At 40.1% G+C, this 17,346-nt stretch overlaps 1 protein-coding gene across 5 annotated transcripts in view; it reads left to right on the plus strand.

Moving 5' to 3' along the window:
• Positions 1–16,582, plus strand: part of Usp33 (ubiquitin specific peptidase 33) — a 56,544-nt gene extending 39,962 nt beyond the window's left edge. For all 5 annotated transcript variants that reach the window (XM_037207235.1, XM_028879157.2, XM_028879159.2 and 2 more), the window contains 7 exons: positions 277–403; positions 2,156–2,325; positions 3,542–3,623; positions 4,523–4,631; positions 13,340–13,442; positions 14,902–14,970; positions 15,414–16,582. In XM_037207235.1, coding sequence (XP_037063130.1) covers positions 277–403; positions 2,156–2,325; positions 3,542–3,623; positions 4,523–4,631; positions 13,340–13,442; positions 14,902–14,970; positions 15,414–15,571 — 818 coding nt within the window. In that variant the 3' untranslated portion in view covers positions 15,572–16,582. The remainder of the gene's footprint in view (positions 1–276; positions 404–2,155; positions 2,326–3,541; positions 3,624–4,522; positions 4,632–13,339; positions 13,443–14,901; positions 14,971–15,413) is intronic.
• Positions 16,583–17,346: the final 764 nt, after the last annotated feature.

Here is a 17,346-nt window from a genome sequence, read left to right on the forward strand (position 1 = left end):
TTGTACAAAGTTTTCAGGGCTACGTGGTCTAAGGTGAGTGTGGCAGAGCACACTTGTATTTGCAGCACTTGGGTAGCTGAGGTGGGAGGATTGTCAGTTAATGACCGACCTGGCTACAATAGTGAGACCTTGTCTCAAGAGCAGAATAAAAGATTAAAGTTCTTGCCCTTCTGTCTTCCAGTGGTAGTGCTGAGTGCAGAATGGCCCAGTGAGGTCACGGATGCTGTGTAGGTGTGACATGTAGCACCCTAACGAGCTCTTTTCCTTGTGATACAGGTGGGCACTACATCGCCTACTGCCGCAACAACTTAAATAACCTGTGGTATGAATTTGATGACCAGAGCGTCACTGAAGTTTCAGAGTCCACTGTACAGAATGCTGAGGCCTACGTCCTTTTCTATAGGTGATGGGGGAACTGTCGTGACACTGTGAAGAACATCTCTTTGTAGGATCTGCACTTCTGAGACTTTCAGGGTTTATGAGTGAGGATAAGAAATGTACTCCTAGGAGTAAGATAAAGATGCTGTTCACAGAATGATCTTATGTTCAGAAAATCCAAGATTTCAGTTCGAGACAGGGTCTTGAAGCGAGATATTGTAGAGCTGCTGATACAGAGATGTCTCTGCTCCGATGCAAAAGGCGGCGATATTGATAGACAGGCAAAAGATATTGTAGTAAGTTTCTGTCCAGCCAGCAACTTCCAAATACCCAGCAGTTGCTTCCCAAATTACCACATAGGCTTGTATTAATTATAAATGCTCTGCCAATAGCTCAGGCATGTTATAACTAACTCTTACACTTAAGTTAACCCATATTCCTTATTATGTGGTGGTATCTTCATTAGCATGGCACATTCATCTTCTGCTCCATCTGCATCTGACTGATGACTCCTGACTCTGCCCTTCTCTTTTCCATCATTCTTAGTTTGGTTGCCCCACCTATACTTCTGCCTAGTTCCTGGCCAGTCAGCGTTTTTATTAAACTAATTTGAGTGACAAGTCTTTACAGTGTACAAGAGGATTATTCCACAACAGGATATATTTTGTTTTAGATTTTTTTTAAGCGCTTATTTTTTTAAAGGTTCACTTAAATTTATTTATTTTATGTATATGGGTATTTTGTATGTATGTATCTCTGTGCACCACATGTGTGCCTGATGCCAGAGGAGGTTATAAGAGGCATCTGTAACCAGAGTAAGATGGTTGTGAGCCACCATGTGGGTTCTGGGAATCTAACCCAGGTCCCTGCAAGAACAGCAAGTGCCCTTAACTGCTGAGTCATCTCTCCAGCCCCTCATTTCTTTCTTTAGCATTTATTTATTTATGTGTGTATGCATGTATGTGCCTGTGTGTGTGCACTAACGTTTGTTTGTGGAGGTCAGGGAACAACTCCAGGAATTGGTTCCTCCACCATTTGGGTTCTGGGATTAAACTCAGGTCCTCTGATTTTGTGGCAAGCACACTTACCTGCTGAGCATCTTACTGGCCCAGGATTAGTTTTTTTGTTTGTTTGTTGTTGTTGTTTTTTAAAAGTATATAAAGTTGGAATTAAATACCAAATTTCTTCTCTAGATATCCAATAGTAAAAAAGGTATTACTATAAAAATCTTTGATATATTTCAGTATCTTATAAAAGAAGATGCCAGATACTGAAACAGGAACCAAGAATGCAGCTTAGCGGGGCTGGAGAGATGGCTCAGAGGTTAAGAGCACTGGCTGCTCTTCCAAAGGTCCTGAGTTCAATTCCCAGCAACCACGTGGTGGCTCACATTCATCTATAATGAGTTCTGGTGCCCTCTTCTGGCCTGCAGTGATACATGCAGACAGAGCACTGTATGCATAATAAATGATCAAATCTTAAAAAAAAAAAAAAAGAATTCAGCTTAGCTACTTGACTTGATCTTATTAACAATGAATGCCTACCTTGTACCAGTTGTTACATGGATACCCATAGTTAGGATTCAGTATTAACCCCCAGGGTAATGTATAGTGTATCAAGCTGTGGGACAAATATTTCTCTTGGAATTCCTTAGGGCTGATAAGATCTGTAGTAATTAGTAGCATGCATATTACATCTAATAATGAGGAGAAGAGTCATGCTGTTTGTTTAACGTAGTGAATGTGTATTAACTTCAGTGAATCATTGTCCTCGATAGGAAGAGCAGTGAAGAGGCACAGAAGGAGAGGCGAAGGGTGTCAAACCTGTTGAACATGATGGAGCCCAGCCTCCTCCAGTTTTACATATCTCGACAGTGGTTAAATAAATTCAAGACCTTTGCTGAGCCTGGCCCTATTTCAAATAATGACTTTCTCTGTATTCACGGAGGTAAGGAGTACTGTTATGTTAAACAGTGTTAGATGGTTGCTGTTAAATCATTTGCAAATTAGTTAAGAGCCAAGAATTCCCTCTTCTCCTTATTGCTCATCACCATCTGGAGCTGAGTCTATTTGATTCCTTATTGTTTCAGAAATGAGTGCTAGGTTTCACTTTAGAATACCAAAGACTATTTCAGTGTTGTGAAAGCTTTAGTTTCATGCCAGAGTCAGACACTTGGACACTTCTCCTGGTGAGGGCCGTTCCTGTGCAGCGTGTTTAGCTCCACCTGCATCTGTAGTTCTCATGAGTAGCTAGCTGCCTTTTAAAGTATGCAAGCATATTTGGGATTTGTGAAATTGATGGGCTATTACTGTCTATTCCTGCAGTAATAAGTAAGACCTTTGTGTGGACACATTGATTGAACTTTATGGTTGGAGATTTGCTATCGTTAATTATTTTTGTAATGAAAATACAGGGGTGAGAATACCCTGTATTGTTGATAGAAACCTACAGTCATATTATTTCTGAGTCTGATGGTGCTGGTCAATGATTGAGCACATGCTTGGTTTGCACAGGGTCCTGGTCTCAAACTTTAGTGCTGCCAAATCAATCAGTAATCCTGAATGTGTATTTTAAGATGTATACTGTGCTCATCTTTAGGAAGCATAGTTACCAAAAATGCTTTTTACTTCTGCTTTTGTAAGGAGAGATCTAAGAACAGTGATTGAAAGCCAGGCGTGGTGGTATACTCCTGTAATCCCACTATTTGAGAGTCTGATGCAGAAGACTTGCTGTGAGTTGGAGGCTAAGCTGGGTTACAGAGTAAGACCCTATCTAAAAAAGAGAGGTGTGTGTGTGTGTGTGTGTGTGAGAAATGGCCAGTCACCTTTAAAAATGACTTTATGTGCTGGGTGGTGGTGACACACACCTTTAATCCCAGCACTCTAGAGGCAGAGGCAGGTGGATCTCTATGAGTTTGAGTCCAGCCTGGTCTACAGAGAGAGTTCCAGGACAGCTAGGACTACATGAAGAAACCCTGTCTCAAAAAAAGCAAAAAAAAAAAAAAAAAAAAAAAAAAAAGGGGGCTTTATGTGTGAGAGAATGCTTGCCTTACTTCAGTAAGCTCTTGGTTTAGTCTTTAGCACTGCAAAAGTTAGCCCTTTAAAGTCATATAAAGAAATTAAGGAGTGAAAAATTAAGTACACTTGTTAAAATTGTTTTTTAGGTATTCCTCCACGAAAAGCTAGTTATATTGAAGACTTAGTTTTGATGCTGCCTCAGAATATCTGGGATAACCTCTATAGCAGGTTTGTTCTTGGAATCCAACATTATAGTATCATAAAACAAACTGAGACTAGTTACAAAAGTGTTGGGCTATGTCACAGATACCCAGTGTGTTATTTGATGCCTATGAAGAATATTCCTTTATTCATTTTAAAGTATGAGCAGGAAGACTTTTAGGCCCTAGTCTAAATAATGGGAATTTTTATGATTATCTGTAAGATGTGCTGTAGTATATAACTTTATGTATCTTATTTAAAGGATGTTACATCTCCCCAATACTAAAATTTCTCATAATTGTACACTATTAAAAGAGATGTTCTTATTCCCAAATTTAAAATTTTTAAATATTATTTTCCATACTAAGTATTTTAAATTAAATACTAAAAATGCACTAAGTGCTTTTTACTTGAGTATGGAAAGACTTCGTTTGATTAAAATTTGCTTACATAACTAAGAATATTTTGTGCTAAGTTTTGAACCTGGAACTTTCACTTTGTTGTCACGTCTCATACTGAAGCAGAAGCAGCTCTAAGAGAGTTGAAATGCAGGTGCAGCAGGGGAGGCAGCACACTGACAGTGCTGTCGGCCCTGTAAACACAAGTTGAGTTCCTGTGTGACTTTTTTCGTATATTACTTTGAGAATTTATGTAGGATTTATTTTTTAAATTTTTCTTATTGTTTAAAAGTAATTTTGTGTACATGCGTTCATGCTATGACAGTTTGAAGGAGACAGTTCTGATTCATGTGGGTCCTGAGGAACAAACTCAGAGCTTAACTTATTTTAAGACCCACTGAGCCATCTTGCCAGCCCCATGATTGATTTGTAACTGGCAATTTAAACATTGATTAAAAAGCTAGAAACAGTTTCCTAGGACATGGGCCTCTTCTGGGGTGTGACTTTCAGTCTTAACTTTGTGCTTAGGTATGGAGGAGGGCCTGCTGTCAACCACCTGTACATTTGTCACACTTGCCAGATAGAGGCAGAGAAGATTGAAAAACGAAGAAAAACGGAACTGGAAATCTTTATCCGGGTAAATAAGTTACACTTTCAAATTGTAAATGACGTAAGACAGAGATGGCTACCCACAGTCGTTAGCGAATGATGGGTGAGAGAGAGCCGCAGTGGGAGTCAGGTCCTGCCTGCAAGGTGCAATGACCCTGCTGGGTTCTCTCCAGTGCAGTGGGAGTCAGGTCCTGCCTGCTGGGTTCTCTCCAGTGCAGTGGGAGTCAGGTCCTGCCTGCTGGTTCTCTCCAGTGCAGTGGGAGTCAGGTCCTGCCTGCAAAGCACGATGACCCTGCTTGGTTCTCTCCAGTTCAGTGGGAGTCAGGTCCTGCCTGCAAAGCACGATGACCCTGCTTGGTTCTCTCCAGTTCAGTGGGAGTCAGGTCCTGCCTACATGGTGTGATGACCCTGCTTGTTTCTCTCCAGTGCGGTTGGAGTCAGGTCCTGCCTGCACAGTGCGATGACCCTGCTTGGTTCTCTCCAGTTCAGTGGGAGTCAGGTCCTGCCTGCACAGTGCGATGACCCTGCTCTGTTCTCTCCAGTTCTGTTCCCTTCTTCTGTGGCTGCGTTTCTCTCTTCTGTGTATTTGCCATGGCCTGAAATCTTATTCCCCAAATTGCATGTTTCCTCATTAGAGTTGTCTGTAGTCTGTTCAGGCTGCAGCTGATTATGGCTATTGATTGCTGAAGGGACCTGCACCTTCATTCTCGAAGGGTCTGGACCCTCAATTCTCAATAGTCTTAGTTGTTAGATTTCTGTAAGGTTAAGTTTTAACCTCTGCTTGAAGATTGTAGAAATACTGAATAGTATCTGTAGTCAATTGAATTTTGGATCCTAAAAGAATTTTCTATCTTGTGCCTTTTGTGAACTGACCTTAATGACAAGTGTGACCTTGAATAGAATCTTTTTGTAGGATTTTGGGTTGACATCATCCTGAGAAGTTTGTGTAGAACCTAAATCCAGTCAGTGTTCCTTTCAGGACACACAGAGAAGGAAGAGCATGCTGTGGAAGGATGGAGGGTAGATTGAAGTGACAGCCACAGGCAGCCAGCTGTGAAGGAGGCAGAAGTGGGGTCTCTCTAGATCTCCAGGGAACAGTGTTCTGAGCACCTGGATGTTGGATGCTTGTCTCTAGAACTGTGAGAAAACAAATTTCCCTTTTCAGTTACCGAGTTTGTGATCATTTATCATTGTAACACTTTATAGCAAATGCAATGGGTATAATCTCTTTCATTTCTATTTTTTCAAGACAAGGTCTTTTTGTTGTTGTTTTTTAAGACATGGTTTCTGTGTAGCCCTGGCTGTCCTTGAACTCACTCTGTAGACCAGGCTGGCCTCTGGCTTCGCTACTACCACCTGGTTTAAGACAAGTCTTTATGTAGTCTTGGCTGGCCTGGAACTTGCTGTGTAGACCAGGCTGCCTTCAAACTCACAGAAGTCTGCTTGGTTCTTCCTCCCAAGTGCTGGGGTTAAAGGAATGTGCCAGCATCCCCGACCTAACATCACTTGTTTTCTGGATCTGAGTTTCTTCGCTCCACTTGTGAATAGTCATTCATATAATTCTGGTTTGTAAAGCAGTCACCATACCTGAACTTAATCATTTTAGCCAGTATTTTGAACCTTTAATTCCTCTTTCCCATTTGGGTCAGTGACATGGAAAACACAGTATAGTCAAGGACTGTATCAGACCAGTCCCATTGAAACTACTTTTTCCCTGTGGAACTAAACCCTTTAAGGTAGTAAAGGGTAGAGTTCTGGCAATAGGGAGCAAAGTTTTTGTGAGTGTCAGTATAGGAAGTTGCAAATGGGTTTTCTACATCTTTACCCACTGTTTAGCATTGTAAATTCTAGTGATGGGGAAAACAAGGGACTCATTTCCAGTTTGGGGACATATACCACATTACGAAGAATACTCTGGAGCCTGTAAGCTTTTGCTATCAGGTACAAAAATTGAGTCTTTGATAGGCTAGCAGCTTTTGGGTAGTAGCATGTGGTAAGATCAATGAACCTAATGGATGTGAGCCTTTTTCTTCTTTCTGTAAAATGAATTCCATAGTCAGAAGCAATGTAGTGAAATCTGGTGGCAATGAGGCTTCTCCCTGGCCCACTCCTACCCCTCATCTGTTTTCTCTCTTTCTCTCAACACATGGACTCAATATATGGTCTTGGCTGTCTTGGAATTTGCTATGTGGACCAGGCTGGTTTGAACTCTTAGAAAGCTGCCTGCCTTTACCTCCTGAGACTGGGATTAAAGGCATACACCACCATCCACCCAACCCTTTTTAAAAAATAACCCACTGATTCCAATTTCTCCTTCTCATATATATGCTCATGGGTGTAGGGCTCTCCATTGTGGTATGGTCTACCTATTGGGGAACAATGCGCTTAAAGAGAAGAAAACTTTCTCGGGCTGGAGAGATGGATCAGAGGTTCAGAGCATTGATGGCTTCCAGAGGTTCTGAGTTCAACTCCCAGCAAACACATGGCAACTTACAAGCATCTGTAATGAGATCTGATGCCCTCTTCTGGCGTGTAGGCAAACATGCAAACAGAATACTGTATACATAATAAATAAATCTTAAAAAAAGAAAAGGAAAGGAAAGAAAGAAAGAAAATAAAGGAAAGAAAGAAAGAAAGAAAGAAAGAAAGAAAGAAAGAAAGAAAGAAAGAAAGAAAGAAAGAAAAGAAAGCAAGCAAGCAAGCAAGCTTTCTCTATCCTGGAATCCATCAGTTGTTAGTAGTTCCTTAGCTAGACATGGGGCTTGTGAGCCTCTTTCTTCCATGGCAGGAATTGAAAAGACCACATGTTAAATGATGTAACAGTCTGGTAGGTTTTGTTTGTTTTTTATTTGTTTTGTGGTGCTAGAGATTAAAATGCTAGGTAAATGATTTACCACAGAGCTATATACCTAGCCTGGTAGGTTGTTTTTGTTTTGTTTTGTTTTAATAAATTTAACACTTAGCCTATGACGCTAAGCAGTCTTGCTCCCAAGAGAAATGACAACTTATATTCACATAAAACCTATAAAACAGACTCTTTAGTAGTATTGCTTATAAGTTGCCCTAAAGTGGGAATAGTGGAATGTTCCTCATTAGTTAAAGGTACTACAATTTCTGCTGGGTCCATTCCTGTCCACTGGCGAAGTCTTAATTTACCTTTTTGAATCAAGTCAGAGATCTTTTCTATATAAGTCTTTAATTTATTTGGTTTACGCGGTAAGAATATCCATTCCAATATAATATCTTCCCTCTGTATCAAAATACCTGTGGGGGAATGTCTGGAGGGGAATATGACAAGAATGCATTTAAGTTCTGGATCCACATAATCCACGTGTGCTTCTCAAATTGTCTTTTCTACTAGAGCCAATTCCTTCTCAGGTTCGACTGATAGTTCTCTTGGACTATTTAATTCTTTGTCCCCTTCTAGAGTATTAGCCAAATTTTGTAGTCCATCTTTGGGTATTCCCATGATACCCAGTAAGTTGGAAATGCTTCCTAATAACTTTTGAAAATCATTAAGAGTCTTCAATCGATCTTTCCTTAGTTGTACCTTTTGGGGTCTAATTTTTTGTAGCTCTATCTTATATCCTAAGTAATTAATAGAATCTCCTCTTTGTATTTTTTCAGGAGCAATTTGCCGTCTCCAGTGAGGCAAAACTTTTTACTTCTTCATACATGCTTTCTAATGTATCTAACTTTGGATCAGCTAATAGGATATCATCCATATAGTGATAAATTATGGATTGTGGAAACTTTACACAAATTATCTCCAATGGTTTCTGCACAAAGTATTGACACAAAGTAGGGCTGTTTAACATTCCCTGTGGGAGGACCTTCCATTGATATCTCTTGACTGACTGAGAATTGTTATAATTAGGTAATGTGAAGGCAAATTTTTCTCTATCATTTTCTTGTAAGGGTATGGTAAAGAAACAGTATTTTAAGTCAATAACCATTATAGGCCATTCTTTGGGTAGCAGAGAGGGCAAAGGTATCCCAGTCTATAGGGAGCCCGTTGGCTGAATTACTGTATTAATAGCTCTCAGATCTGTCAGCATTCTCCAATTACCAGACTTGTCTTTTTAAATAACAAATACAGGAGAATTCCAAGGGCTGGTAGATTCTTCAATGTGTTGAGCATTTAACTGCTCTTGATCCAGCTGTTCTAAAGCTTGTAGCTTCTCTTTTGTCAAAGGCCATTGTCCAACCCAGACAGGTTTATTTGTTAGCCATTTTAAAGGTGAGGCAGTTGGTACTTCTGAGAGGTCAGCAGCATTCGTGCTCTGTTTTTGAACAGTCTGAATGGTTGGTGACTGTTTTTTATAGCAAGTTATGATACTATTCCTAGAAACCTACATTTGTCTGTATTCCTTATCTGAGAGTGTAGGAATTTTAATCTGGGTATTCCACTGTTGTAACAGATCTCGGCCCCAAAGATTTACTGCTACATTTGCTACATATGGCTTCAACCTTCCTCTCTGTCCTTCTAGCCCTATGCATTCAACCCATTTCGAACTCTGTTTTATCTGAGATAGGGTGCCAATCCCTAACAGTTGGACATCTACCTCTTGAAGAGGCCAATTCGGATGCCATGATTTTGGTGTAATTATAGTCACATCTGCACCTGTGTCTACCAGGCCCTCCAGAACCAGGTCATTAATTCAAATTCTAAGCCTTGGTCTTTGTTCATTTATGGAAGTCTGCCAAAATACTTGTTTTATAGTGTTCTTTGTAAACTGTGATCCATATATCAGAGCTGTTTTATCATCCATTGCAGTATCGGTTTTTACATTAGGCATTGGTTTATTCAGTTGTCCTGGAGAGGAATTTCTTCCACAGTGGCTGGGAATGTTTGTACTATGTTTGATTTGGGGGCCTGCAAGAGGCCCCCTGAGGTGTTTCCCGCCAGTAAAGGGTTGCCTCATATATCTATTTTTGATCTGCACTCACTGGTCCAATGTCGGCCTTTGCCACACCTTTTACATAATCCAGGAGGGGGTTGGGGTCTCCTGTTTAGGCTATTCCTAAAAGGAGTATTACTTCTAGGAGTACCCCATGTACAGTTTTTACTTACATGACCTGGTGTACCACATTTAAAACATTTGGTACCATGGGGCCTTCTTTCACCTCTGGGATTTGTCTCTCCTATCCAGGCCTCATTACTGTAGTTAAGAGACTCAACACCATTAGTATACCGAATCCATTCTTCCAAAGGTGCTGATCTGATCTTTAATGGTGTAAGTATTCTTCTGCATTCTGCATTAGCATTGTCGAACGCCAAGGACTCAGTTAATACTTTTCTTAATTCTTTATCTGATACAGCTCTTGTTATAGCTGTGTTCAGCCTTTGTAAAAAATTGGGGAGGGGTTCGTGCGGTCCCTGAAATATCTTTGTGTATACCTCAGTTGGTTTTCCAGGTTCTGGAATTTTTTCCCAAGCATTTAGAGCTGCTGTACAGCATAGGGATATTGTATGCTCATCATAAGTGGCTTGTACATTCCTATCAGCAAAACATCCCTCACCAAGTATTTGATCTTGGGAGATCACAAAACCTCTGAGTTTACCTTGTTGTTCTAATTTTTTTGCCTCTTCTCTCAAGCTTTTCCACTGTAACTGCTGGCTATATGGAGTATGTGGAGTGTATCCCATATGTAACTACTGCTTCCTTTATATTTTTAAAGTCCCTTGTTGAAATTGGTTGTAATGTATATGTCATATATGGCTCGGGGTGTGTGTCATGTGCTGGCTTCTCATGGATGATAGCAGGATAAACCATTGTATGAGAGCCATTTGGAGATGTTACAACCTCTGTGGTCTTGACCTTCTGCTTATTAGGTCCCTTGTTATGTTTACTGAGAGTTTCTTCTAGGGCTCGCAAATGAGCACCTAGGGTCTGTTCTAGGGAGTGAACCTCCTCTCTTGCAAGGGACTCCAGATTTCTCATGGAATCATCATTTTTATGTTCCTCAGAAACACATGATTCCATGGACCTTATCTTATCCATTAATGATAATCTTTCTTCTTTATATAGTGTCTGGAGAGTTAGTGTTCTGTCCATTAAATAGTCACATTTATTATCAATAAGATCAGTTTTCAGTACAAGCCTGTTTTGTAAATCCTGATCAGCAGATTCCAGAGAAAGAATCTTTTTCTGTAAGCCTTCATTGCTATCTTTTAAAGTCTTTATCAGTCTCAATGACTCACTCATCTTTGTCCTTGTTATTAAACCAGTGTTTGAACACTGTGAATTATTATGATGAATGCCAAAATGGTACAGGCCAGATATGGCTTGGGAAGGTCATATATTTCCAGGAAGATGTCATTCATCATACAAGCAGAAAGGTTTTTAAATTCTTGTGAGGTAATGTTGTCAGCCATATTACAAGAATTACTCAAAATTTGTTAGTCAATTTTAAGGTGTAAAATTATCAAGTACTTTTACTTGAAACAATACGCTTGTTTGCCTTGCTTACCTTTCGTGGTTTTGGGGAGTGTAGTAGCACTTTTCAGCCAGCAGGTGGTGTTGGTACAGCTCCAAAGCAGGGCCTGCTGGCGACCCTGGCTGACTGCAGGAATGGAGATGGTGGGAGCCGGAGCCGGCACTCAGGGAACAGGGGGATGCCTCGCAGCGGTTTTTTTGCTGGTCTCAGGGCTAAGCTAGGGAACTGAGACCGGACTAGCTGCTCCCTTTTTCGAGAATGGAACCATGTAGGCGTTCCCTGGTTATATGGAACTTTGCAGGCAGGTTTAGGTACCTGCTAGCTGGGGAGGAGGCTGAGGGTGGGAGCCACCCAGGCCTTTGGAATTTGCCCCACGTGAGCGCCAGATATTGGTGAAATTATTAAGGCCACCCCATGTAGTTAAAAGAAAGATTTATTTAGTGGGTAACTTACAAATGAAGGGATAGGTAGGTTGCGGGGTCTAGGGGAGGTGTATCGCAGTCCAGCGGTGTTCTCTGGAGCTCTGCTCAGTCAACCTCCACCGTCCAGGGTCCAGGAACAGAGAGAGTGCTCGCCTATCCAGATCTCGGGTCTCCAGGTGCCTCCCCTCGCCCCGCCTCGTAGGCGTGACAGTTGCCAGAGTCTCAATGGGGGTTGGAACTTCCAGATCAAAGCTGGAATGGCTACCCACTACAATCCTGTATTATGGTTCCTCTGTAAGTAGCTTCAGAGTGTCCCAGGAACATGGGACATACTCAACATACTTGAATTTGGAAAATATTAAAGGGTCATGAGCAGCTGGGTATGGTGGCACATGTCTGTAATCCAGCCATTGGGAGGTGGAAGCAGAGGTGTCTGGATTTCGAGGCCTCCTGGGCTACATGAGATGTTTTCTTAACCCCTCCCTTTGAAAAAAGCTATTGGAAAGGACAAAATGTTGAGTTTTTAAAGAGCTTGAGAGTGTGAGGAGTTAAAGTGATTAAGATAGGTCTAGAGTGGAGTTAAAGAAAAGCCTTATAGGGTATGTGGGAGACAGTCACATAAACAGTTGTAAAAAGTGTGTGTGTGTGTGTGTGTGTATGTATGATTATTGCAGAAGCCTGAGAATCAGGAATGTACCAGGGTGGTTTCTGGGAATAACTAAGGTCCTGTGATCACACATGGAAAAAAAGGAACTGGATGAAGTCAGACCATGGGAGTGCTTCTGAACCAGTAGTGAGAACCTTTGGGGCTAGGTATGTAGCAGTGGAATGCTTCCTTAGCGCTCTACTGGGTTCAGTCCCTAGAACTGCGTAAACTTGGCATGGTGGTGCTTGTGTATAATCCTAGCACTGGGGAGGTAGGAGGATCACAACTTTAAGATCATCCTTGGTTACATAGTGAGGCCAGTCTGAGATACATCAAACTGGCTTAAAGAAAAATGGCACTAGGGATGTAGCTCAGTGGTACATACTTATCTAGCAAACAGAAAGCAGTTGAGGGAGAGCATAACAAATCTTTGCGGATGATCATTGTTTTGTATGTATGAATACAATTTAGATCATAGCAACACCTTCCTGCTATCTCTCCAACTCCATCTGTACTTCTCTCCTCCAAGGTTACAGGGTTTTCATTAAATGCAGTTAAAGAAACAGGTCTGTTTAGATGGTTCTGTGGGTAAAGGCCCTTGGTGCCAAGCAGGATGACCTGACTTCAGTACCCTGGTTTCATGTAGTGACAAGGAGAGAACTGATCTCTACATGTTCTACAAGTTGTTTTCTGATCTCTACATGTTTGCACTGGCATCACTAGTGTGAGCGCGAATGCCACTCCCAACATAATTTAAAAGTTTTAAAGAACTAGCAATCTGAATTTGGCTATGTCTGTCCTTTTCTAGTATATATCAAGGGCATTTTGTTGCCCAACAGGAAATGCCACTGTAATTAGACAAATTCCAAATATGCTTTATTCTTTTGAGACCCTGTTACTTGCACCTTTTTTCAATACCAATGTTTCTAGCCATTTGGTCTTTACTTTTTTAAGTTGGCTGTGGTGAATGAAGTATTTATTGACTCCTTTGCCTTAGCCATCTTCTCTTAACCTGCTCTTTATGCTTCCCTTTTGTATGTGCTCGTTATATTTGACACATAATCCAGTCATTCATTGATAGACTACACTCTGTCTCTTACAACTAAGATAACGTAGTGTGTCAGTCTTAGTGGTACCTCATGTGTGTATGAGAAATTATCTTGTTAGATGCTGGAGGAGAATATCGCAAGTTCCAGATACTAGGTGCTTGACTTTTTCTCTCTGTAGCTCAACAGAGCATTTCAAGAAGAGGACTCTCCGGCTACTTTTTATTGTATCAGTATGCAGTGGTTTAGAGAATGGGAGAGTTTTGTGAAGGGTAAAGATGGAGGTAAGTGGTTAACTGAAATGGTTTCTTAGTCATTTTTTGTTTATTAATTTTATGAATATTTGATATTATACCAGTGAACAAAAAAGACCCATGACATCAGGGAACTTATATTGTAGTTTGTAGTCTTATTGCTGTGAGCTTATAATTATTACTCATGGCAAGAATGAAAGAATTGAACAAAAATTGTCATTAATTTTAATACCAGTGGCTAGAGAGATGGCTTGGCAGTTAAGAGCACTTGTTGCTCCTCTGGAGGACCTGAGTTTCTCTCTCAGCATCTCCATCAGTCAGCTCATCACCTGTAACTCCAGCTCCAGGAGATCTGGCACTCTCTAGTCTCCACTGGCCCAGACATCCCATACACACAGTTACATAAATAAAAATAATCTTAATGCTGAAAAACTTTAGAGGCAGGGGGTTATTTGTGAGTTCAAAGCTGGCCTGGTCCACATAGTAAGTGCTGTGTAAGAGACAGACTTCATCTCAAAAAGACCACACCCCCAAAAAAGAAAGAAAAAACTTAAAATACTGTACAACAGGATGGTGAGTAAATTATAATTTATCCAATACATGGAACACAATGTGGACTTTTAAAAATAATTGTATGATAATTTGAGTAGAAGGCATGGTGGTGCATGCCTTCAATCCTAGCGTTGGCAGAGGCAGGCCAGCCTCTTCTACATAGCCAGTTTCAGGCCAGCCAGGACTATATAGTGAGAATCTATTTCAATACTACTACTATTAATAATTTGAAAATAAAGTATTCTTGAAATATTGAGTTGATTGCAAAAGAAGTATGTATTTGAATCCTTTGGTCTATTTTTCAAGTTAGCAAACAAAGTGATGGACTTAATTATGGCATTTTCAAATATATGGCATTATTCTTTTTATTATTTTCTTATTAGTCCTCCCCGACTGCCCTCTTTCCTTAAACAATGTATTGTGCAAAAGCAAAAGACCACACAGATATTAAAACCATATGTCTACTTTTCTGTAAGATTTTAGTAATTTTTCTTCCTTGTGCCTGTTGGGAGCTTTTGAGGATGGACAAGTATTAGACTTTCATGTTCAGAAAAAAAAGGCTTTTGAATATTTCATTTTATAGTGATTTTGGTTTAAATAACAAATTTGGAACTGAGAATATGATTTTTTTTTTAATAAAGGGGTTGTTGTTTTGTAGCATTAAAAAATATTTGATCTGCAATTCCCAAATGAGCAGTTAAGAAATTGTTTCTGTTAGATTTTGGTGCTGAGTAACCTCTCACCTTTCTTGGTTGTTTTGGGTCAAATGAAACCCCCAAAGCTGAGAAGATACTTAAAATTGATGGTATTTGGTTAAAAAACATCTACCTTGATTATATTGGTAGTTCTCAATTATTTCAGCTATAAAATGATGTAGTTCCTTGCAGCATATCTTTGAAAGTGTGCATTTTATAATTCTTTTATCCTTTTGACTTAGATCCCCCAGGTCCTATCGACAACACTAAAATTGCAGTCACTAAATGTGGTAACGTGATGCTCAAGCAAGGTAAGTGTTTAATAAACACACACAGCTTTTTCTCTGTAACATGTACCCCAGACTGGCCTTGAGTGTGCTATGTAGCCAAGAGTGGCAGCATTAACTTGTGATCCTCCTGCTTCTGCCTCCGAAGTGTGGGGATTACAGGTGTGCACCATCATGCTTTAATTAGTATTGAAACCCTTACTTGCTGAGATGTCTCACTGATAGAAATAGTAATCAGCCATCATGTTATTTTTTTATTAACCTAATTCAGGGATGTTCAGGCTTACAGTAGAACAAAGGGTGAGAAAGCAGTGTGTTATTTGTGGGAAGGTTTTAGAGTTGTTGGTTGGAACTAGGAATATGAATCTCTAGAAATTTTAAAAACATTACATATTGTAACTTTTATCTATGCAATATAAACATTCATGTTTGTAAACATCATTCTTTCTGCATACACACAATTTTAGGAGCAGACTCTGGTCAAATTTCAGAAGAAACATGGAATTTCCTGCAGTCTATCTATGGTGGAGGGCCTGAAGTAATCCTCCGACCTCCAGTTGTTCATGTTGACCCTGATGTACTACAAGCAGAGGAAAAGATTGAAGTAGAAACTCGATCTCTGTAGTTTTGAGGGTGCAGAGCTCTAATGAGAAGTCATCCTCACTTGATGCACACAAATTCAAAACATTCCTTAAAGCATGTTTATTTCTTTGATTTTCATCTCTTATCACATTTATTCCTTTGTACTGGGCATTATGGGATGGTATGTTAAAATGTGTAATATAAGTTGGTAATATTTAATGCTAAATAACTGACCATAATGTCTTTCAGTGTACTGTTTTTGAAAGGAAAGGGACACTTGGTAATCGGGTTCTCTGACCTTTGTTCTACAGGCAGATGCAGGTACCCTCCTCAGAGCTGTAAATACTTCTGCTTGAAAACTTTTTCTTTACCCTAAGCCATCATAGCTGGCCAATCCTTTCAGTTCTCAAAAACCTAATTTAATTGTATAGTTTTGACATGGCTTTGCATATTAAGCCGCCTATTTTAAATTGAGAGTAGTGGTCCGAAAATCGTTAATTTCCTAAAGCTCAGGAAACATTAGGTGTTACTTCTTTTGCACTGCAGCATACAAAATTGCTTATTAAAATTTACAAAATGTCTTTTGAATGTAACAGGATGTATTTAGTTTGAGTGGAATTTGTCACCAGATTATCAGTAACTTATTGTCGCTTATAATGTAAAATGTTAAACTTTAATACTATAGACCTGAATGGTATTCATTAATGTCAGTAACCTAAAAAAAAAAAAAAAAAAAAATCTTAGTTTTAGGCCACTTTTTATTTTGAGAGCATGAAGTATGGAATGTGTCAAATGAGATTGTGGATAAAGCTGAAACCACTTGCAAAATGATTTTTTTAATGAAATGCATAAAGTCTTTTTGAGTAATAGAGTATGCACTGCTGTTTGCTTGATTATGATGTCAAACACTTAACTATATTCCACGTGCAAACATGCCAGGTGACAGAGGATGTGTAACAGCATTCACAATGGCTTTGTTTCTGTGTGGGGTAGCTGCACCATCTACAAGCAATGTTAAAATTCACTCAATAAAAATAATTTTAAGATGTGTAAACTGAATGTTGAATTTATTTGATAGACTTTTAAAAGGGCATGAAGTTTGTTAATATTAATGACTTTCATTATATCTTATTTGAAAACATGCAAAAAAGAAGTTCTTTGCTGTAGTAAAGGTTTTTAAACCATTTCAGGTGGAAAGGAATTAAGGTTCTCTAAGCCTCTATTAGCCACTCCAGAATGGCTCTTGGAGTCTCATCCTCACCTTGAACAACCTGTCCTAACTTGGATAAATTTGTGGGCCATCTTGAGACCTCATGGAGACCCCCATCAGAATCTGGTGGTAGACCTTCAGCTGCTCCCTGTCTGTGGGCCGTTGTGATCCCATTCTGGGCCAGTCAAGGGTCATGCCTCATCAATATTGGCCTGAATAGCTGTGGGCTGGCCATGTGGCCCTGGAACCACTTTACGGGCAGCAGCCAGGATATGCTCTTGCTCCTCAGTTGTGAACAGCAACTGTAAAAGCTGCTGACTGACAGTCATCCCACATGGGATGATGTGTGATCATTACAGAATCTAGGTCTATTAAGGCAGATGGTTTTTCAGAAAATTTGGGGTTCTGCATCTTCCAATTGTACAAATCACTAGTAGCAAAGGGCATGTGGGACATGTATTGATGACCTGCCTGATTTGGTGACCCAGTTGCCCACAGAGGCAGGGCCACTGTAGCAGATCTGCCTGTCTCATGGTCTGGCACCAGGTGTGAGGGCGACTGACCGCACCTTCTGCCCCTCCCCTCCAGCCCCAGGCCTGGTTTGGCAG

This window comes from Peromyscus leucopus, chromosome 6, assembly GCF_004664715.2.
Source record: "Peromyscus leucopus breed LL Stock chromosome 6, UCI_PerLeu_2.1, whole genome shotgun sequence".
In the NCBI taxonomy this organism is placed as follows: Eukaryota; Metazoa; Chordata; class Mammalia; order Rodentia; family Cricetidae; genus Peromyscus; species Peromyscus leucopus.